Genomic DNA, 22,938 nt, shown 5'->3' with positions numbered 1-22,938 from the left:
AGCTGTAAAGCGCACATCATCTAGCCTCACAGCACGTCGAGGGTGATGGCAGACGGAAACAGCAGCTCTATAGTTGTGCCTCATACACACAGGTTATTGCAACATGAAAATGAGTCACTCACACTTCTAAGGAAAGAGATCAAAGAAATGAAATAATTTAATTAGCAAAGCGCATTTTAGTTGGAAAAGGCACAGATCGAAAGGGTACCAATTTCTTACTTTGCAAAACTGCAACACACAAAGAACATCCCAGAATAAAAAGGCACCAAAGAAGCTGTTTATTTGTGAATATTAAAGAAAACGAAGGTATTCCATCATTTAGGATTTTTTTTCTCAAATGCACAGATCTTCAGCTATAAAAGGACAAACTGAAGGCAGTTCATGAGTGAAAGGTTATCAGAAGTATACATAACATTGTAGATGGGTAGCAAATATTTACAGGGATGTTTTTGCACCTCTGAGTTCTGAATGACATTGACATCTCGAGCTTTGCTCTCTTTGTCTCTAACGTCGCTCAAAACCCACTGGTGACAAACACCCCCAAAATGGATGGCTGCCTATCTATAAATCTTTATATTATTATTATAAATGCGATCACTGTTATTGTTTATTCTACCTTTTCTAGGACCCAAAGTTCTAACACAACCTGTTATTCACACTCTATGGAAAGTTAAACATTGGTCATGTGAAGAGAAACACCAGTTGATTTCACAAGAATTGTGATTATTTATGTTCAGCTCTGTTTCAGAATATGGAAATGAGAAAAACAGTTTCTGTATGTAAATAGAACCGCCTCCTGCTGCCTATCTCCCTCTATTAAAATATCCTGCACATAGCTAGTACATCAGTGGAAACACTTTTTTTTAGTTTCTGTTTTACTTTTAGAAAACTGTAAAATGTAGAGTGCTACCTCATCCCACTTAATCTGAAGGCTTAAAACAGGCTTTCCTGCTGATGTGTTGGTGATCTCGGGGTCACTGCACAATCAGACCCCATGCATGGCTGAGAGTGGTGACCCTTAACCTCCAAACCTAAAGGGCAGCATTGAGGAACAGAGTTCTCTGTTGTAGCAGTGACTGCCAATGTCTGCTTGAAGCAGATTCCTTATTTCAAACTGTGGTTTGAGTGCCACAGCTCCCTCACAACAAATGTACACAGGGCTACTGATACCCATGACAATGGTGCTTGTATTGCTGCACTCAGAAAGACGGAAGCTGGAGTGAGTCCCTTCCGGGGGTGGACATGGCTTCACACAGATAGCAGCAGCATGCCCAGTGGCCCAAGACCTATCTCATCTATTGATTGGAGCGAATTCCTTTTTTAGGTGTCATCTACAGAGATTTTTTAGAAGTCTGCTGTGGAAGACCCATGGGCTTATTTAAAAGCCCCTTGCGCCACCGGTAAGGCACTTTTTCCCATATTAAAAGCGACACACTGGCAGCGGAAGGGGCTTGTAAATAATGTATTTATTTATGTGTTTTTATATAGCGCAAAACTTACGCAAAGGTGTCAGAGTGCTTAACAATAGGACCAGTTACATAACATAAGGACTTCAGAGTACATTAATTACATAAAAGATACGAAACAGAAACTCTAAACTCACATAAGAATGGTAGTAAGTACATATGTCTACTACAGATACTAGCGGTTAGAGCTACATATGTACAAGTTGAAAATTCACTCGAAATGACATTTTATGAAAAAACAAAGTGATTATGGTTGGACAAAAATATATGACATATTTACAGCCCATGATCCTCTCGCAATTGCTGGGGTTCTTGCTGTGCTCGTTCAGCCAGTCCTTAAAGGTGTTGTTGCGCTCAGGGGAAATCAATGAGTTTGGGCCTGGAGTGATCTCGAGCTGGCGATAGTCCGATGTCCGCCACGCTTGTGGTCCTGGTTGCCACAACATCTACAAGGCAGCTGCAGAGATCACCGGGGGCCTGGGTGTCAATGGGGGTATGGGAGTTCGCTTTTGTTCTGCTCAACCCAGCACACGGACTGGGAGTCAAGAGAGGGTCTGGGGGGAGCAGCGGAGTGGGTCCGATGATCAAGTCGGATGGGGCCACGGGTTTTTTTTTTGGCGCCCAGTTGGTTCCTTCACGTTGACCGCAGTAGTCCCCTAGTGTGGATGGTTCAGATATTTACAGTGGACTTTGGGCCAGCCCATTCCTTACTATTTGATTGCTTTCCTGTCCTTCTCATTTGCTTGTTTACTAATTATCTCTCCTATTGCTTCTTATGTTTGTCCCTTCCCTGAAACATAGCTTCTTTACAGTCCCTTGATTGGATAACCTGTATCCTACCACTGCCAATCCATGGGAGTGTGTGTGTTTTCCACTCTCCCACGTGTGCTGCTTCCACCCTGAGATAGCCTCTCAACTTATTCTTTCCTTCTGTAAACCCACTAAGCTTTTTTCCTGCTTATAACTTTTTTATTTAATTTGTCTCCCTCAAGCTCCTTCGTTGCCCTCCCATTTCGACTTCTCCCCCACACCTGCACTTTTTCCGTTTCTCCCTCACCCCTCTCATCACAGTCCACTTAAAAAAAGCTTTTTTTAATTAAATTCTTTGGAGCTTTCAGCAGCTACAATTTGCTACTCATTTTTCAGTGAGTGCTTTCGCGCATATTCAAATTATCTTTTTATTCACTGCTTCACGATTGTCACCTGCCGTCTTCGAATGGCAAATAATGAAAAAGAAAAAAAAGTGCTGCATGGGTCATGCCTGGTGCACATGAATGTGTGGTGACAACAAGACACTATTCCATCATGACATGCGTGTGTACAATTAGCTGTATACATGCACAGATACACGTAATCAGTTTTTTTTAAAAATTTGTTTTCTCTCTTTTGTCGATGTTGGAGAGAACTGGAAAAAAAGCACAAGCAGATCCAATAGGTGTGTACAGTGGTGGCTGCTACCTGGAAGCATCAGTGGGTGGTGGGGAAGGGGCAGGGGTGGGGGTGGATGGGTTAAAAAAATCACTTGCCTCCCGGCTGGCCGCTACCTCTCCTACATCCTCTTTCTGGTTTCTTGCGGGAGACAGGAAGCAGGAAGCACCAGGGCTCCCTGCAACCAATCACAAAGCTGCAATACAGCATTGTGATTGGTCTGAGCGCCGTGACATGGCACTCAGCGAGGGGCTGGAGGGGTGGGCATGTTCTCCACGTAGGCTGTAATGCAGCCTTCATGTAGAAAACGGTATGTGCGCATGACTATTTTGGGCAGCCCAAGAGGGTTGGCAAAGCACTCATGCTCACATAGGGAGTGCAAACTACTCCTCCCCCTGCTCTGAGAGGAGCCCTGCCCCACAAAGACACCGCAACGGGGAAAACTAAAATGACAATAACCTCGAGTTTAAATGTTTCCTTTTTTTACACTGCAAAAGGCAGTGGGGCGACGCTTTGCATTAGCGGAGGAGCCACCACTGGGTGTCTATTGGCAGGGAAAGGGTAGAAATGTTTTTGTTTTGTTTCTATGATGGAGATGGCTTTACCCGTTAACACAGACTGCAGTCTTGTTGATACAAATATATATATATATATATATTCTGTTGTGATTATCTCCCTTTAGTTTACAGAAACCGTCTTCCCGGTGGACGTTTTTGATTCAGGTGCTCAGATTCAAATTCAAATTCAAAACAAGCTTTATTCGGGTGTAAGAAAAACAACCATAAAAGCATAATAAAACTCATATACAAAAATGTTCCAGTAAAAATTCTTTTTCGTTAAAAAGGCAACTGGTAAAACAGGGATAAACATACTGCAAAAGTTAAAATTTCGTACTGTACATCAAGTGTTTTCATTGCATGTATAATACAGTTTCACCCAGAAACAAGCTGTTAGACAGATAAGTACCATCAAATTTTTGTGTTAGGGAATAATTTAAATCCCGCAAATAGATAAATAGGGAAAGACACTACTAAAATAACAAACGCTAGGATTCTTAACAGTACTAGCAGATAAAATACATGAATTATTAAAAGAAAGTTTTAAAATTTCAGAAGTTGGCTCCCTATTAGCAAGTTACAGTACTGACAGTTATTGGGGAAGAGTAGCTGGCGAGGGAGTACAATCCTCGTTCAGCCCAAGTTCTGCCTATGTTTGATAACTAACTTTAGAAAAATCGCTACCCTTCTAGCGAAGGGTTCGGCGTCTAGGAATTGCAGAGCAAGGTAAGCTGGACGGCACTTACGTAGGCCCATAATCTTGAGGATTGGCAAAAGCCAATAGTACCTCAGTTCCTGGTAGAATTTACAGAAGAGTGTGATATGAATAGTCGATTGGGGGGAGCTGTCATCACCGGGACAAGCTTGAAGAAGTTTTTTCCAGATGTAGATTTGTGGAAAGGTAACCAGATGGTAAAAGCTGTCCAGTCTGAACCTAGTTAATAGGAATCTTTCGTAGCTCGTGAAATTGTATGTTAGATAAGGCTGAACCATAGGTGTTGTTTGGATCTGTAGTGAGTGCTGGACTGAGACTTTTGAAACCTCACTAACAAGTCGAAGAGATTCTAAATGGGCCAGACAGATCTTTTTAAACTTCTTACGAGGGATTACAGCTATTGTGGTGGGGGATTGATAGTACTGAATCATGCCAAGGTCACTAAAGAATTTCCTTATATAAGCGATCCAGCTAATCTTTAGTGACATATCGAGGGAGGTGCAATCCTCTATGATTTCCCTGGCGAGAGTCGTCTCGCGGGCTGTCCAAATGCGATGCCACAGGAGGAGGGGTTGAATCCGGATCAGATCTAATAAGTAGGACATACCCACCTCCAAGTGGCAGGCATGCGTGGATGTACCCTGCGGTACTGCCAGGAGGAATCGTAGGAAGGTGTTTTCTACTTTTTGTACCTCATCAATTTTGGCGTGTTCCCAAAAACCCGCCCAATAAAGTGCACTAGATGTGCATTTAGCTCTGTAGATTTCTAGTAATTCTACAATAGGGCGCCTGCCCAGTTTATTTGCAAACTTAACTAGCGCAGCAGTTGTTCTAATAAGGGAGAGTTTCCTAGATTCTATGGCAGGTTTCCAAGAGCTATTCTGGTCAAATATTATTTCCAAATAAGGATACGTGGATGTATTCTCTATCTTTTGTGAATCGACAAACACTGGCTTGATGTTGTTGGCCCTCGATTCTGCCACCATGACAAATGTTTTCTTGATGTTAATCTTTAGGTCGAGGGTAGCCATGTATGTGCTATATCTTGTGAGAGCACGCTGTAATTCCATGGAGGTGCGAGCCAGGATTACCGCGTCGTCCGCGTAGAGTAAGACCGGGATTGGGCGCTTTTTTATTGTGGGGAGGTCCAAGCTACCAGTCAGCATTGCCTTTTCCAGGCCGTTTGTGTACAAATTAAATAGGAACGGGGCCAGGACACAACCCTGCCTTACCCCTCGATCCACTCTGAACGACTTAGTTAGCTCGCCCCCCATACCGTATCTAACTCTGGCAGTTGCGTCTGAGTATAGTACACGCAAAAACATTAAAAGGGGAGACTCTATACCCATATCTGCCAGGATTGACCAGAGCTTATTATGGTTGACGCAGTCAAAAGCTGCAGAGAGGTTGACGTATGCCATGTAAAGAGCCCCTCCCTTGGAATTTACATATTTCCCTATCAATAGGGATAAGTTAAGTGCTTGCTCAGTAGTTCCCAACCCCTCGCAGAACCCAAATTGCAGGTCAGAAAGAACTTTGTTATCTGAGGCCCACAATTGGAGGCGTTCTAAGATGACACGGCCAGCCACTTTCCCCAATGAATCCAAAAGGGAGATTGGTCGATAGCAAGATGGAAGTTGCCGGTCCCCCTTCTTAAAGATGGGAACGAGGATTGACTGGGACCAGGTTTCAATAAGCCCTGAATCGCAAGTTGCCTGCAAAACCCTTGTTATAATAGGGGACCATAAGTCCAAATTGGACTTGAAAAGGTCAATTGGGGCCCCATCAGGGCCTGGGGCCTTTCCGTTTTTGCTGGCCTTAAGGGCGAGTTCTACCTCCTCGTGAAGTATATGGATGGATAATGGGAAGTGGGTCTGCTCTGGCCCAGGTGGAGTAGGTTTATTTGCAGTTAACAAAGAGCCGAATATCCGCTCAAAATACTCGACCCACACATGCTCGTCAATCGCTACATCCATACTGGGCTTGTCTGTGGTGTCTATTAAGAAGGGGGACTTCACGACCCTCCAGAATCCAGAACTGTCCCTCAAGGTGCAGGATCTATGAAGTTGTGTCCAGAGTTCTTGTTTGAGGATATTTTTCCTGGACTTTAGGGCCTGTTTGTAAGTCCTTCTGAGAACTGCAATGTCCTTAGGGTTTCCATCTTTTTTTTTAGGGCTACTTTTAAGTTTTGATGTGCTTTGGTGCATGAACTGTCAAACCACCCCTTAGTTCTAGTTTTCCCTGCTTTCACTTTAACAAAGAGAATTTCCTTAATTGCTGTCAGTAATTTAGAGAAGTTTACCAATATTCCCTCGCTAGTGGTCGCCGGGTCTAAACAATTTATAAATTCTTGCCTGCAATTTGTGACCAGGCTTGTTGTAATAGCCTGCGAGTCCACTTTTTCCCATTTCAGTGAATAGCCGTTGGTTCTGTCCATTAGAAGATTATTCTGGGCTAGGAGGATTTCGATGTTAGGCCTCTCATAGCCCTTGTGGACTTTTAAAGTTATACTGTTTGGGTAGAGGTTTCTAATGGCTATATCGTGGGTTTTACAGTTCTAAAGGGCTGTTCCAACTGTCCCTGATATAAATATAAAATCTATTCTACTTAGCCGTCCTCTACCGTTAAACGTGGGGACAACTGGAACTGGAGGGTTTATCAGGTCGTTGACGATGGTAAAGTCTAGACCACTCAAGATTTCATTAAGGGTGTGCCCGACAAGAGTGTGAGAAAAATGGGTTATCGGGTCGTTGTTTTCATCCACAATCCCACAGAGTGGGTTGTCACTATGTTTACAGAGGGACTGATTGAAGTCTCCACCCCAAATTATAATCATCTCCTTATGGACTTTGGCAGCTAGTTCGTGCAGACAACTGTCTATCTCCCTGAGTGTTTTTACTAAGTCGTCCACGTGTAAGTTGTTATAAAAATTTACTACTACCAGGGCGCTAGCTTTACTTTGATGAAGGATAAGTATTTGATAGTTTGATTCCAGTTTAACGGAGTCAATACTTAAGAGTTGAAGGGTGTTGGAAACGTAGGTGACCAGTCCTCCCTTTGCCCTGCCCGAAGTAGATGGTAAGGCTGGGGAAAAGAAAGTTCTGTACCCCTGTGTGTGGAGCTCCACCGTTGCCCATGTTTCCTGTAGACTTATGACGCTGTAGTTGTGGATAAAGTCTAGCCAAGTACTATTTCCAACCTTCAGGCGTAAACCCGCGATGTTCCAAAACAGGATGCCAAAAGAAGGGTCAAGCTTGGTTGTTACAAATTTACTGGCGGCTTCCGTGTCTACCGTGCTATAGCAGGGCTGTGCGAGATTAGGAAAAACGTCTTTAATTATGGGACCACTCTGTTCTAAGCTAGGTGTGGGTGAGGAGCTGTCAGATACATTGGCCACTATAGGTTGAATCGAGAACCTGGACGTAAGTCAATCTACCTGCTCCAAGTCCGAAAGCTTGTCAAAGTAATTAAAGGTTGATACATTATATCTCACCCCCCCTCCATCTAGATGGACTCTGTTTGGAAAACTCCTATGTTGGTTAATTGCATGTATTGGAGGAAGTTGAGGGTAGAAAAAACTCAGGTCCTTGGCAAGAATATTACTCTCAGTAAACTGCGGGGGCCAGCTAAAAATGTGTTCTACGACCCGCCTATCCCCAAAGTTTAGGACGATACAATCCCCCGAGATTTCCTTTCTTCTATGACCCAGCCAGCTTATCCTCCTAGCGAATAATATTTGCCCCAACATGCCGGGAGGCAAAGGCCTGTTCTTATTGAGCCAGTGGGCGGCTTTATTTCGTAGCTCGGGAAAAGATTCTAGTCTTCCTCTGGATAGCTCCGGAGCACCTACCAACACTACCGTGTACGGTAGAGATTGCGGGGGCAGATCTATACGCGAGAAGGACCTACTTGGCTTTTTAGGGGGGGAGAGAGGTCCTTTACTGCGCTAGGGGTCGCTTCCGCTTGTCCCTCTGTATTGATGCCTTGACCTGGCAGTGCCTCCACCCATCCCGATTCCTTTGGTTCCACTGTTCTTGGGGTTTTTTGTGTGGGTCTACCCACGGGATCCTCAGTAGTCCTTGTATTTTTTATTAACCGGCTACGGTCAGGTAAAGGTTGAATCCTGTTATTTGAAGGAGTGTTCGGTTAAGGGGGCAGAGTTGCTTTGTTGGGAGCTTTGACTGTTCTACTCTAGGTGGCTGCCCTGGAGTGGTCTGGCCGACAACTATTACTTTCTCCAGGTTGTCTAATTTATCTCCTATGCGCTTTACCCTTTCCAGGAGGGGTGCCATTAGAGATTTCATTAGAAACTCAATTTTGCTAAATAGTCCCTCGTTGTGTGATGGAAGAGTTACAGGGCTAGCTAACATGTCCTTACTACTGTCTCGAGGACCACTATGGTTGGTTGAAACAGGGGTAACATCCGGCACACTTTTTTCTGTTATTAAACCCCTTGTTGTATTTAGCATAGGAACGGTCTTTTTTTGTTTCAGTTTCTGCTTCTCAGCACCCGCTGTCCTCTTGACAGTTGTAAGTGAATGTTCTAAGTTACAATTATTTGCCTTGAATTTAGCTTTTTGGCCTCTGGTTGTGACCCTGGGAGTAACGTGCCTTATACTTGGTGGGGAGGCAGGAATCGAAATTAGGCTTGTGGAAAGACCACGGGTCCCGGTAGCTATAGGATCCTCAGCCTGAGGCGGGGGATCAGTTAATGACTTATTGGCAAAGAAAGTGGGGGTCAGAGATAATCTGGTTGTGGGGGGAGGGAACTCTAGGGATACATTGCCTCTAATAGGGGAACTGCTATGGGTGCTTGGAACGTAGTGAATGCCTGGGAGAGATACAAAGGATGGGACCAAAAGTGAGTCCTGTGAATTAATGGTAGTCGTGGATATGTTAGTTGGTGGAAAAGGCAGGAGGGATCTAACAGGAAGTTGCTCAATGGCATTAGCTACCACCCCAATGGTTTTCGGGAGCATACGGTCGATGGCCGTCAAAGTAGGTAACGTAGGCTTGGGAACCCCTGGCTTTTTTGCAGGCATTACTAAAAGCTGTTTTTCCCCTGGTTGGTGCGTTTAAAAAGGAGCAATAAAAAATAAGCAAATGCAAAACTCCAAAAATTGAAACAGTTGCACTAGGGAGTTACACTATAGCGTATATCAACAAGGTCGACCAGTCTTAGGAAAGCCAAGCGAGGGGTAGATCTTACTTCTGTGAAACAATGTCCGAGAAAGTCCAAGAAAAAAACCCTTACCACGGGACCTGAAGGGGGGGCCCAGCCCGGCCAACTCCGGCCACGAACGGTCCCGCCCTTGTCCCGGGCTTCTCCCGGCGATGCCCGCGCGCATCCTGCGACGTGGGAGTACTCGCGGTCTTTTGTGCCCCACTGGGCGCGTGATGGAGTGGGCGTGGTCCTCAGGGCTTAGGGGAAATGTAGTTTCCCCCGCTCGGCGGCGTCTAACAGCGGCGGCGGCGGGGGGAAACCAAACAGCAAACCAAAGGGTCCGGCCACGGTGCAGTGAAAATCCTGGTAAGGCTTGCCTCAAGCTAGTCAACAAAGCTCATATTCACAAAAATGTCTGAAGAGGTGAAGTTGACGGCTGACACTAAATTAAGTGAAAAAAAAAAGCTTGCTTGTGTTATCACAATAATGCAGTACCTATCTGTGGCACATTGGTGGCAGCAGAGGACTGAACATAGGATAGTGATTATTTTTATTTTTATTTTTTTTTCACTGTTTTTTTTTATTTCAGTAGATTTTTATTAAAAAATTATATTTACATGGTGCAGAGGATATACATGATATACATGGGAGATGACTGAGGACAAGGAAAAGGGGGCCCCCGGGGGTGGGGGGGTAGTGATTTGCAGCATCCGTTTGTCCCTTTTATTCTTGTTACTTCATCAGTTCCTCTTGGCATTCCCCCTTCCCCGTTGCTGAAACTGTCCAATTGTCCTTCCGTTCCCCCGGTGGCGTAGAGAGAGAGAGAGGTATAGAGAAAGAGTAGAGAGAGTAGAGAGTAGAGAGGCTCGGCTAGTTAACAAAGTAGGCGATCTTAGTAGTCTATTCATTGGTGTCTCGTCTTTCTTGGGGGCCTTATTCCTTGTTATCTCTCTGGCGTTCAAGGTGGCTTGTGTGAGGACAGGTAGTTGTCCAGCGAGAGCCACATTTCACTTTTCTTCCCTGCGTTCGGTTGGCTGTTTGTGTGATTATTTTTTTCAAGACCATTTTAACCATTGGGTGTAAAGTGCTATAGTTTACAGAAAGAACTCTGTAAATCAACTACATGTAGAAGCCTATTCAGGGCTTCTGGTGAGGAGACTGTGTCTTAAAGGTTAATGTAGGTTGTAGTAGAGGGTAAACAGGTCAGTGACCATCCTTAGCAGGAGTGAGGTACGGCAGCTGTTTGTTTGAAGGACATTTCCCTAGAGCGTGTCCCTGCGCAAAAAGGGGGGCATTTCACTGCTTGATTTTACTCGTGATATAGACTCACTCAAATTGTCATACATTTTGTAATGGCTTGTCACACATAAGTACGCTAAAACAATTACAATTTCACACCTAAGCTATGTGAACACTTGCCAGCTGTGCATTCTTTCATGCTTATGTTACAACAAATGCTCCTAGTCAAAGTGTACCTTTATATTTATGAAAAGTAAAAAATACAACATTTTACTTTGACTTTCGCTGTTGTTAATACATCTACAGGCTGCACTAACTAGTCCCCTCTGATTCCACTTCCAGTTTCATAGCTTGAAGGCTTGTAGACCAAGTATAAAGCAGATATTGTTAAGAAGGCTGTTGCACTGTTTCTGACTTCACAATAACTTACGAAGAAACGTTAGGAACACATTACAAATATCCATGTTATCATCATCATGATCTTTCACGTTTAAAAGCATGCCTAGGTGTACCTTAATTAATTAATTACATTTGAGCCTTTCACATACGTGAATGTCAGAACAACTAACTACAAGAAAACATTACATTTCCCAAATCACAGTTGTATCTGCTTTACATTTTTCATAAATGGACAGAGGTGGCTCGACACCCATACAGCGTCCATTCTAAAATGTAAAGACATGGCTTCCTGGGTTGTACATGCCCCTGCAGAAGGGAATGCTTCCCTGTAGGGGTTGCATTCTGATCTCATACAGCAAAGGCCACATTAGGAGCGTGCTGCTATCTTAGGAGCCCATGTGACACACACGCCCCAATGGTTAGCTTGGTGGGTTCATACTTAAGCCAAGTGTTGCCACAGTTACGTAGGTCATTTACAGTCTCCCGCTTTGTTTAGAGCATACCATCAGTTCTCATGTTTTATTCATTTTAGGCATTAGCCACTCGACCTATCACCGCTTCAAGACTAAACCCAATGGGGCATATTATCAAGCAGGGCGGTAAAATTATCGCAGTTTTAGCGGCAGAAAAGATAATGGGTTTGATAATAGGCCCTGGAGAATTCCAATAGAAGCCCATGGTCACACCAGAACATGGGTTTCTATTGGAATTCACAAGGCCATATTATCAAGCCCATTATCGCCACTTTAGCGGCAGTTTTCTGCCGCAAAAATGGCGATAATTTTTAATGCCCTGCTTGATAATATGCCCCAGAGTTTCTTGATCTGCACTTGCTACTACGTTGTATGGAAAACAACCCAAAAAAGCTCTTTATGACTTGCTAAAATGCTTTTGAGGTCCCCAGGTATCATCATTTTGAATAATTTAATCAGCTGTCATTCCCTGTGGTCCTCGTTAGTTTGGTTTATTCTTGAATATATGAGAGAGAAATGGGACCAGCTGGTATGTATTCCCTCAACCACCCAATAGTGGGGTTATTCTGAATATTTTGGGCAGAACCATGAGTTCTTCTGCCCCAGGTAGAAAAGGAAGGACAGGTGTGTGCTCTATCATGGCATACATAGCCTACCATCTTCAAATGTGCGAGCTGACGTCTTACCATGGTCTGATCGAATGAACTGGGGAGGTCTGAACTCGAAGCTGAAAGGCCATCCATGGAGGAAAGAGAGTATGCCGTAGACGGTACCCCTAAACAGAGACATAAGGAGTTCCTTGTTATCAGTGATTTTATAGACTCTTCCTCTTTATCCATTTCTTGCACCTTTTACCCAATAGGCACACATGTTCAACTGTATACATCAAAAGAGTATAGGGAGTAGCCAGAAAATGTAAATACCCCCCGGTTTGAACCAAAGCTCTTATGGCACCAAGCAAGCAAAGCAAGTCACTGTGACCCTCCTCAGAAGAGCTTGCTTGGCTCTTCCATTCAAGCATCTACCCCTTTATCCTTTCATCCTTCCACTCACCTGCTGATATTCACCATTTCATGTTTACATTGTCATCCATCAATCTGTCACCATTCCGTTCATCCACTCAACCGTCCATCCATATCCAAACCCATCCTCAAATCTATTAATCCATCCATCCACCCTTTCATTCAGTCATCCATCCTTTCACTTATCCACCCTTATTTCATCCATCCATCCATTCATCCAGTCACTCTTTAATTTAGTGCCATCCTTTCTCTCATCCCTCCATCCTTTGACCCATCCATCCGTCCATTGACCCATCCATCCATGCACTTACCCGTCATCCATTCACCCTTTTACCCCCAGCAGTCTTTTTTTTTTAATGATTGTTTATGTGCAGGAAGGTGTCCCTTCCTGCATATAACAATCAATGGCCTTTTGCTGTTTCTATGTGTGGGGCACAATGCAGCACACATGTAAACAGCAAAAACTTGAAGAAATTAAACAATTCTCCTTGTTACACCGGGGTAAGACCAGGTTTTCCCTGGTCTTAATTTTTGTGCTTCCTCATATTTATACCACCCTTGTAAATATGGGGCAGCGTCAAAATCAATGGGTGTTGCGGTTGAACACCCACTACAAAACCCATTGCCCGCACCTTTCACACTAAGTATAGCGTGAAAGCGTGCCTTATTTACAAGGCAGCGTTAAGCCACGTTAAGTGCCTTAATGCTGCCTTGTAAATAAGGCGAAGGCTGTACGCCACCACAACGTCAGAAAAAGTGACATTTTGGTGGCAATGGGAGCTTGTAAATATGCCCCCAAGTGCTTCTCCTGAAAAGTCCCGGGGCGATGGATTTTCAGATGAACTAATCAATATGGCGATTAGGACCAAAACCACAGTAATGTGGTCCAAAAGTAGATACAAGAAAAGGAGCAACTACTACTATCATTAGGAATCCACCTGCACATGGTGGTGAAAATTAGCAATACGCACATGAAAAAGAAAAAATAATCCATCCAAACAGAAATGGTAGGGTACCTTGGCAGCTGAGGAGAATTGAACTTAACTGCCCAGGGAACTGGTAACAAAACATGCGTATTGAAGCAAAGATCAGAGAGGAGAAAGGGATGCATATCTTTAGAGCAATATTTAACCGTTTGGACCATTCATCAAAGTCTGACAACACCCGCATGGAAACGAACACAGTCACCAGGGTGCAACATTTATTCCGACAGTAAGTAAGCACGCCCACAGGCCCATGAGAGCTGAGAAACCCCTAGAGTGAATCAAGACCATAAAGTTGAGTAAAGGCAAAGTGCCAGGCCCAAATATGATACTTCCAGAACTTTTCAAGTGGCGCTCCAGCACGTTACTGTCATTTACAAAAAGGATTCTTTCTCCTAACCTGAGCCATACAGGCCAGTATTCTACACTAGTTTGTCCCATAGCTATGTCTCAAGGAGTTCAAAGCATACGTGAACAGGAGGCAGTGAGGATTCAGATAAAACCACTACTGATAAAGTCGAAACACTGTGAGCAAATGAAGCACAACATTTTCTTGCTATTCCTTAATTTCGCCAAAGCATTTGATTCAGCCAACTTAATTACACTTTGAACCTAGAGTGAAAAGAGTGGGTTGATGTTAGTAGCGAGAATCAAAACCATCTAAGCAACAATGTCTCCCCAGCTGAGGCTTGGCCTGAATTAGGATATTTCCAGGAGATTTCGGTCCACTGGAGGGTTAAAGTGAGGTTCCTATTACCCCCCCCCCCAACCTTAAGAAGTCTATATGTTAGTTACATAAATCATGCCGTCAAGGAGGCAGTTATGCATGGCTTCTCCAACATCGGCGTTCTCTGTTCATCTCGAGCTATTGGTGAATGAGTCAGCCTAAAGCAGAAACAAGCATTTGCAATGCAATAGGTCTCGCATTAGGAAAGTTTGAGCTATTGGTATTGTAAATGGCAAAGTTTTTATTTATGTTTCTTTTTTTTTAAATAGCTAAATTAATAACTTTGTCATTTACAATGCCAACAGTTATAACTTTCGCAAATGTGATACCTATAGCATTTGTAATGCAATATGTTTTGTATTTACAAACCGCGAGAGGACAAAAAAAAGCTCCGGACCACCGCCTCCTCCCAGGCCTTCAAAAGGGACCTCAAAGTTCTCCTCCTCCTCCAGAGACACCTCCAAAAGTAATTCACGTCCTCTTGCTATTTGTGAGGAAGACTTCCCACTACTGATAATTTCTACTTTCCATGACCATGGAAGTGCCTTCCCAGTGTATGCCTGTGATTGGAAGGTCTGCCTTTTTGCAGTATTTTCCATGTACTGGTGTTCGGTGCCCTTTTGTAACATGCACACACCACTCTGCCCTTGCAACACATGGCTGCTACCTCTCACATGTCTTTGCCTTTGATACTTGCACAAGTGCCACCTTGCCCATGTAACGCTTGTTCCTGAGCCTGAGTGTCTAGCACTTATTGCAGGACTGTACCTCTAATTATACTCTGTTTTCTCTTATAACTGCACACTTGTCACTTTCATTTCCTCTTGTGCACTTTTGACTACCTCATGTATTTTGGTTGCTCACAATTTTTACTCAAGTATTTTGTTTGCTCACGATTGTCACTATTACCTTTACTACCTCATGTATTTTTGGTTGCTTATAGTTTTTACTACCTCATGTATTTTGTTTGCTCACAATTGTCACTATTACCTTATGTAAGTACCGTATGTTTTTGCAACCTGTTCTTTTGTAATGTTTCTCATTATGTTTCATTTCTGTTCCTAATGTGAAGCGCTCTGATGCCTTCGGGTAAAGTCCGCGCTATATAAAAATGCATAAATACATAAATAAATAAATACCGCCTTCGGGTAAAGTCCGCGCTATATAAAAATGCATAAATACATAAATAAATAAATACCGCCTTCGGGTAAAGTCCGCGCTATATAAAAATGCATAAATAACTAAATAAATAAATACCGCAAATCAAACATTCTCGTTACTCTGCCGGCCTGCGACCAGGAAGTCAGGCAGGCCGGCGCGACAACCGGAAACAGGAAGTAGGAGGGCGGGAGCCTACCCCGCCTCCCACGGAAGAGTCGCGAGTTGGAGCACGCACCGGAGCAGGCAGGAGCCTACCCTGCGCCCCGGTGCCGAAGGAGGGAAGAAGAGTCCTGCTGCCGGGCCCTGCAGCTGAGAGCCGCCGCACGAAGGAAGCCGGTGAGTGGGTTGCTGGGGGGGGCAGCGCAGCGCATGTGTGTGTGCGCGCGCGCGCGCGTGCGGGCTGTGTATGTGTGTGTGTGCGTGCGTGTGTGTGTGTGTGTGTATGTGTCTTGGAGTGCGTGTGTGTGACTGTGGGGGAGGGGGGTGTGTGAGCGAGTGTGTCTGCGCGCGCATGTGTACGGCGCGGGACGCGACATGCGCGTTCGCGCACACGAATCCAAGCTCGTACACCCTCTTGTCCTCCTTCCCCCCAGACTGATCGCTATACGTCTCCAGCTGGACACATGCATCCACTTGCGGATGCATTGCCAGCGAGACCCAAAAAACCAGGACAGCGCTAGAGAAACAACTGGATGTTAGGAAAGTGCAAGGTTAATAAGTTGGAACTGAACATAAGGGAATCTAAACTGAGAAAAGGAAAAAGAGCTCCCAAACGAAATTCTGTTTACGTGGAGTCAAAATGCCTGCAAAATCTGTCCATAAGGCAAGAATGGTTGACCATAATGTAGAGCTCAAGCATGATGCAAAGGAATTTAAAATGCTCCTTTTAGATGTTTGTGAAACTATCCCCTAGCAGTGGATATCTGGTAATATTTCTTCAGACCTTTTGGCTTCCTAATTGCAAATTTCTGAAGAAGTAAATGGGGGAGAGGATGTTTTGTTAGGCACGGCCAGAGCTGCCAACGTGTGAACCAGGTTTGAGATTTGGTGTTGGCTCAACATTCTGTAATGCTGGCCCAATCCCTTAATATCCCTGTGTCTAAAAAATGAATGTGACCTTGTGTAATGTGACTGGCACTAAGGGAAAGACTCCAATACTTTGGGTCGAGTTTACTCTACACACAACTGAGAACATAAATGCAGCATGGAGAAGGTGGAGTTTAGAGACCTAACTAGAAAACATTATAATAGTTTAAACGTTTTTATTAGGTATCAATGGGAGAGGGAGGAACAACAGGGCTAGTTCACTTCCCTTGAAATATATGTATTATCAATGGGAACTAGCCTCAAAGGGCATAGGGATCGTGTGTTTACACGGAAGAAAGAAATATTATTTCTTTTGAAAGCCCTCACCCACCAACCTAGTTGGTGGCATGCTTCAGCATCGGGCTCCACCCGGTGGCACTGAATGTGTCCCGGGTGTGCTTCAACGCCTGTTTACAGCTGAGCTGGGTTCGTGGTGAATGAGTGTGCCATGATACGCGTGAGTGTGAATTAAAAACTGTCCTCGGGTCCCAATTCCTATACAAGGTAATTTTATTAGCGGTACCTTGGCAGTGTTAAAAACAAGGCAATGGATGTGTTGTGGAGTTATCAATGGTCTCCCACATCCTGTGTGGTCAACATGTTTCAGCCAGGCCTTGGTAATGAGCTGGCTTTCTTCAGGACCTATGAATGTGTGAAGTGCTTGTGAAGTGATTTATAAAAAGGCATGGTCAGGAATGAGTGCAAGTGACCAGCTATGTGTTGCACTCGCTAAGGTGCAATATGGGTTAGAGGGTGCTTCCCTCTGTGCTTTGTACCTGTAAAAAGTAAGGACATAAAATAATACAAACAAACACATAATGAATGGAAATTAGCATCCCAGAATGCACATGTATTGCATGTGTTTAAATGCCGCTGTGTCCGTGTAGTAACCATAATGCTAAAATAGTGGACACGGTACCCGAGGACAGTTTTTAATTCACACTCACACGCTATCACGGCACACTCTTCACCACGAAACCAGCTCCGCTGTAAACGGGCGTTGAAGCACACCCGGGACACATTTGGTGCCACCAACTAGGTTGGTGGGCGAGGGCTTTCAAAATAAATAATATTTCTTTCTTCCGTACAAACACACTATCCCTAAGCCCTTTGAGGCTAATTCCCATTGATAATATAATAGTTTGAACGTGACATCACAAATGCAGAAAGTACCGTAGCATGGATACTTTGAAAGAACGGTGCCAATGGCATCACGTCAAGTTTTTTTTAAAAACATGTTTTTATTAACATTTCATCATACATTAATCCACATACATTATTAGTATTTTCTCCATAATAGTGTCCACAACATGCATGATACAATCGACCTTGGAGAAGAATTATTACAAAGGTCAGTACAGTAGCCGAGTGCTCTGGATTTTTTCACATCAACTTTTGACTGGTCCAGTAGGTATCTATACCAACAGCAAGGGGTACCCCATTTGGACATTTTAGGACCCTAACTTCAGGTGTCTGCTCCTTTGCCTCCCTGGTCCCATATAAGCGTACATTCGCGGAAGTATGCAATATGTTTATGTCGGGGTATGCGGAGTCTCCTCCACTTCAAGACCATGTAGTCATAAAAATAAACACGCCAAACGGGGAATTAAAAACTGGTATGTTAGCTGCCTGTCAGTGTCCAGTAGGGCACTATACATACATAGCGTGTCGTTGTAAGTCTCAGTTAGTGGCCAGGTAGGGAGGGGAAAGGGGAAGAGGGGGGCAGGTGGGGGGAGAATGGTCCCAACAGTCATTCCCGCTGATTAAACCCAGGCCCCCTGATGAGGGGGGAAGAAAGAAAGAAAGGTGGAGGGGGAGAAGGGGGGGAAGAATCCATTCCAATCAGTCATTCTCTCCGGACTCCAAGGAGGTGTCCCTTTCTACCCTTGTGGCGTCTGGGGAGTCCGGTCCCTGTAGTCCCAGGCATGTAATATGTCCCTCCATTGGTCTGCTATCCGACGCAGTCGCAGCCCTCTCAACTCTTCCCTACGCAGCGCTCTCTCTTCTGCCCCAGCCCATGTCATTAACTCCCTCCGCCACACAGTGGCCTGCGGTCCCGCAGGTGCTTTTCATGTGATTGCTATATGCCGTCTCGCCAACGCCAGGGCCAGATCTATGAACTTATTTCCAGCTTTACGTTTGGGTGGCCTAGGAAAGAGTCCCAGCAGACAGACAGCCACAGTGCAAGGAAGAGCACGGTCTAATACAGCATTGAGCGGCGGGAGTACTACATGCTAAAATGCCTGTATGACCCCACATCCCCAGGTCATATGAAGGAAATCTGCATCCTCTCAGTTACATCTCGGGCAACGCCTTCGTTCTCCCCCCAAAATTACAAAAATCTGGTGCGGAGTTAACCACGTCATGTACACATAATTGAATTGTATATACTTCAACCGTGTGCTCCTTGCTACTTTCTTAGGGGACGCCATGATCCTGCCCCATTCTGCATCTCTGAGGTCCCTCTCCAAATGACTTTCCCATTTCTCATGCAGCCGAGTCAAGGGGATTATCAAGCCCTCGCGCAAGGACGCATCGAACCATTTAATTTGGTGTCTCGCTGTGCCCAGGGTAATAAAGGAATGCAGCACAGCATGCGTTTCTGGTTCCTCCCTATTCCGGCGCCATAACTGAGCAAACGTCCTCTGCAGTGTCTCATATACTAAGAATTGGCCCGCAGGCAATCCACACGCACTCTGCAAAGGGAAGCAAAATCTTCTCTTGGTAACAGTCCCCCGTGGTTTTGGGGCCCATGCCCCAAGAGGCCAATTACTCTGCCGTCATAGCCTGCTGTGGTTCGCCTTGGGGTAGTCCCACTAGGGGCAGCTCTGGGGAGTATTTTGGAGTGTCAGGTATCCTCTTGATGCTACGCCTCCAGCATTGCAACGCTGTGGTCTGCAATGCAGATATGTAGGGAACTTTTGTCATGTGCAGTAGGAGTTTTGCCAACAAGAGACTGGGTTTCTGGCCAGGTTCCGTCTACAATTACACCCTCCAGCCATTGGGCCAGCCACTGCATCTGGGCCGCAAGCTGATACAGCTCGAAGTCAGGAACTCCCAAACCTTCCGCATCTATAGGGCGTTTTAATATCGTAAGTGACACTCTACGCCTGCCCCCATACCATGGTCTCTCAGTAGGGAGTCCAAGGTACAAAACCAAGCCGTGGGCAAAAGCACTGGCATATTGGCAAAATAATACAACACCTGATTGAGCATAATCATTTTTATATAGGATATCCTGGCCATGATGGGGAGGCGCAATGTGCCCCAAAACTGGACACTAGATCTGAGAGATCTCAGTGCTTTCCCCAAATTCCCTTCTCTCAGATCCTCCAAGGAATGGAAGATCTGAATGCCCAGATATCGGAAGGTTTCCAACGCCAAATTTATGTCCGCAGGCACCTCCAGTGGGTGCACTACAGGTCCAGCCACGCAGAAGAGATATGTCTTGTGTTTATTGACTCGTAATCCTGACAGGTCCCCAAACATCTTCAAGTGTCACAGAGCCATGTCTGTCCCGCTAGCAGCATCACAGAGATACACTAATAAATCATCGACGTAAAGGATGATAATATGTGTCCTTCCCCCTAAGGTCAACACCATGACCTCTCCTCCCCGCCACACCGACACAGCCAGAGGTTCTATTGCCAAGGCAAATAAGAGTGGCGACAAAGGGCAGCCCTGACGGGTGCCTCGCGCCACATGGTATTGGGAGGAAATAGTTTTACCCATCCTGACCCTGGCCATGGGGAACGAATACAACAATAGCACCCAAGCCACCCAGTCATCCCCATACCAAAACGCTTCATAACCGCCAACAGATAGTCCCATCCTACAGTATCAAAGGCCTTTTCTAGGTCAATTGATAAAATAGCAGCCTGTTGAAGAGCTGGGCGCTTCAGGGTGATAAAGTACTGAGTACAATCGACAGAGGTTGTACGAGGCATTGCGGGAGGGAATAAATCCATTTTGGTCCGGGTGAACAGCAGACAAAATGCCAGCACTTTGCTAAGGATCTTGAAATCAGTATTGAGCATGGAGAGGGGCCTAAAGTCTGTCACTTCCGTGTCCAGGGACGCGTCTTAGGAAGCTGGACCACCAACGCATCGCACATAGTATCCGGCAGGCAACCCGCTTGAAGAGTCTTCGCATACAGTGTCACCAGCCTTGGCACCAACTCACTCCCATATTTCTTATAGAATTCCCCCGGCAAGCCATCTGGGCCGCGAGTTTTCCCATTAGCCATAGCGGAGATAGCACCCTGCACTTCCTCCAGGCTCACCGGCTCACCTAAGTCTGCGCTCGCTTCCTCGTCTAGTGTACGAAGACCGAGCAGCTCTAAAAAAGCCTCAACAGCTGTACTGGAGGGCCCCGAGAGGGGCAGCACATAGGGCTTTATAGTAATCCCTAAACAAAGTATTGATATCACTTCAGTCATGCAGGGTCACACCATGGATCCTCCTTATGCGGATAATCGGGGATCCCTGTGTCTCGGGCCGGACCAGCCAGGACAGCAAGCGATCAGCCCGTTCCTCCTCTCCTAGTACCCCATCCATATAAGACTTGTAATCATGGGACTTAAGCCGTTCCAATATAGAGGAGTATGGCTCGCGTTTATCCAAAAGGTGGGCACGGGCCTGTGCGTCGCGTCCCTGGAGATTATCCAACTCCCGTATTTCCCCAACCTGTTCTAGCAATTTGAGATGCAGTTCCCTACGCAACCCACAGTTTGCCTCATGCCATGCAATGTCCCCTCACCACCACCTTAAACGCTTCCCACTCTATCAAAGCAGTTGAGGCCGAGCACTCCTTATCAACAAAGTAGTCACAGATTAAGGATTGCAGAGCATCAGCAAATGGAGCATCCTCAAGGGACTCTGGAGTGAGGCCCCATGTTGGTATTGGGGGTCTGTCCCCATGTGGGTGGAACGTCAACAACAATGGACTATGATCAGACAATGTGCGCCCCAGATATTCTGTATGTGTGATGGAGTCACTAAGGTTGCGGGACCCCCAAAAGGCATCTAAGCGGGTGTGAACCTGGTGCATGGGGGAATAGAAGAAGTATTCTCACACCTCTCCGTGTTGTATCCTCCAGACATCGTTCAGCCCCCAATGGGATACACCAAAAGCTAGTATCAATTTTGCATTGTTTTCCCTCTTCCGTGTCCTCTTTTATGAGGAATACTTCTATTTATTTTTCAGTGCTCTTTAGGAAAAGCAGCACCGCAGGTGCTTCAAATCTTTCATCATAAGTATAACCTTGTTAGGTTGCAATTTTCATCTGCTTGTTTCATTTGTTTTATAGCGCCTCTCCTACCAGTGTAGGATGTCGGAGCACTATACATCACATTCACATACAGAGACAATGAATCATACATGTGTAATTCAGTGTATAGAAAATGTTACAGAAGACAAAGGGGACTACACGTGTAGGATTCACATGTCATCCATACTGATAGTTGTTTTTTGAGAGTGCTTGGTCTGGAGAAGCACGAACTCAGGATTCAGAATGTAATACAGTGGTTAGGGTTGGCTTTACTAACAAAAAAACCTTTAGCAACATTAGGATCATGAAAAACCTGAAAAAAGCATAACTTTATAACCTGTATCATGCAGTTTGCATGCAGCTTTTTAGCAGTTCATAGCTCACTGTGCTATATTACGATTGGAACTTATGAACTGCAAGTAAGAAAAGGGTCTCTATGAAAAGCAGTACCCCACTGAGCTATCCACATTCAGTACAAATCTGTGATCTGCATGGTACTTTTTTTGCATCAGGGTTGTTAACACTCTGCAGGGGTTTAGGTGAGTCAAAACTACCTCTAGACAAAACTCTGATCACTCTCCAGCCAAAACATTAATCACCAGTTATTGTGACATTTGTATTGTTGCCTGAAAACTGTTGGATATTAAAGGAACTCTGCAACAGGTGCTTTTAAACCCATAACAATTTGCAAAACACAGTGACCCCCCAACTAAGCGATGAACCAACCCCTAGGACCATAGCCAGCCGCCAGGAGCAATCCAGTCGGATCCGTCCAGCCTCCTGGAGAAACACCAGATGCTCTGTACTGCCAGTCTGGTCTTGTCCTTCAGTCATAGTAAATAGAACAACTGACTGCATCCGTTTTATGTTTGTTTGGCTGGTGTGGGAATGACTGCAGGTTAGATCTCAAGATATTTATGTTGGTTAACTCGTGTGATATTCAATTTTTCAGAAATCCTGGAGTTTGTAGCACTTTAAATTTTTAGGTTTTACACTTGCCTCTGAACGGTGCTTCAAGCCATCCATATTTTAAATGGTCTGTTTCACAATTTTTTAACAATCACAGATTGTATCATTTGCACGTTATGATATGGAGTAACATGTGGGTCCGTGGGTAGTATGGCGTGGGCCTTTCACTGCCCATTCGCCCAGTACGTTTATTTACAGGATGCTACCGCGAGACCGCTCTGCTGCCGCGCTGGAGAAAACCAGTTCATATCCAGAGAATCAGGCTACACGGATTGACCAA

At 45.0% G+C, this 22,938-nt stretch overlaps 1 protein-coding gene across 4 annotated transcripts in view; it reads right to left on the bottom strand.

The window, feature by feature from the left end:
* LMNTD2 (lamin tail domain containing 2) overlaps window positions 1–22,938 on the bottom strand; it is a 353,472-nt gene that overhangs the window by 15,282 nt on the left and 315,252 nt on the right. For 3 of the 4 annotated variants that reach the window (XM_078682838.1, XM_078682835.1, XM_078682836.1), the window contains exon 9: window positions 12,128–12,216. The exons of the other annotated variant lie outside the window; for it this stretch is intronic. In XM_078682838.1, coding sequence (XP_078538964.1) covers window positions 12,128–12,216 — 89 coding nt within the window. The remainder of the gene's footprint in view (window positions 1–12,127; window positions 12,217–22,938) is intronic. 4 annotated transcript variants of the gene reach the window in all.

This window comes from Lissotriton helveticus, chromosome 3_1 (assembly GCF_964261635.1).
Source record: "Lissotriton helveticus chromosome 3_1, aLisHel1.1, whole genome shotgun sequence".
Lineage (NCBI taxonomy): Eukaryota > Metazoa > Chordata > Amphibia > Caudata > Salamandridae > Lissotriton > Lissotriton helveticus.
Note: the sequence above shows the minus strand (reverse complement) of the source record. Positions and strands in the feature narration are given on the sequence as shown.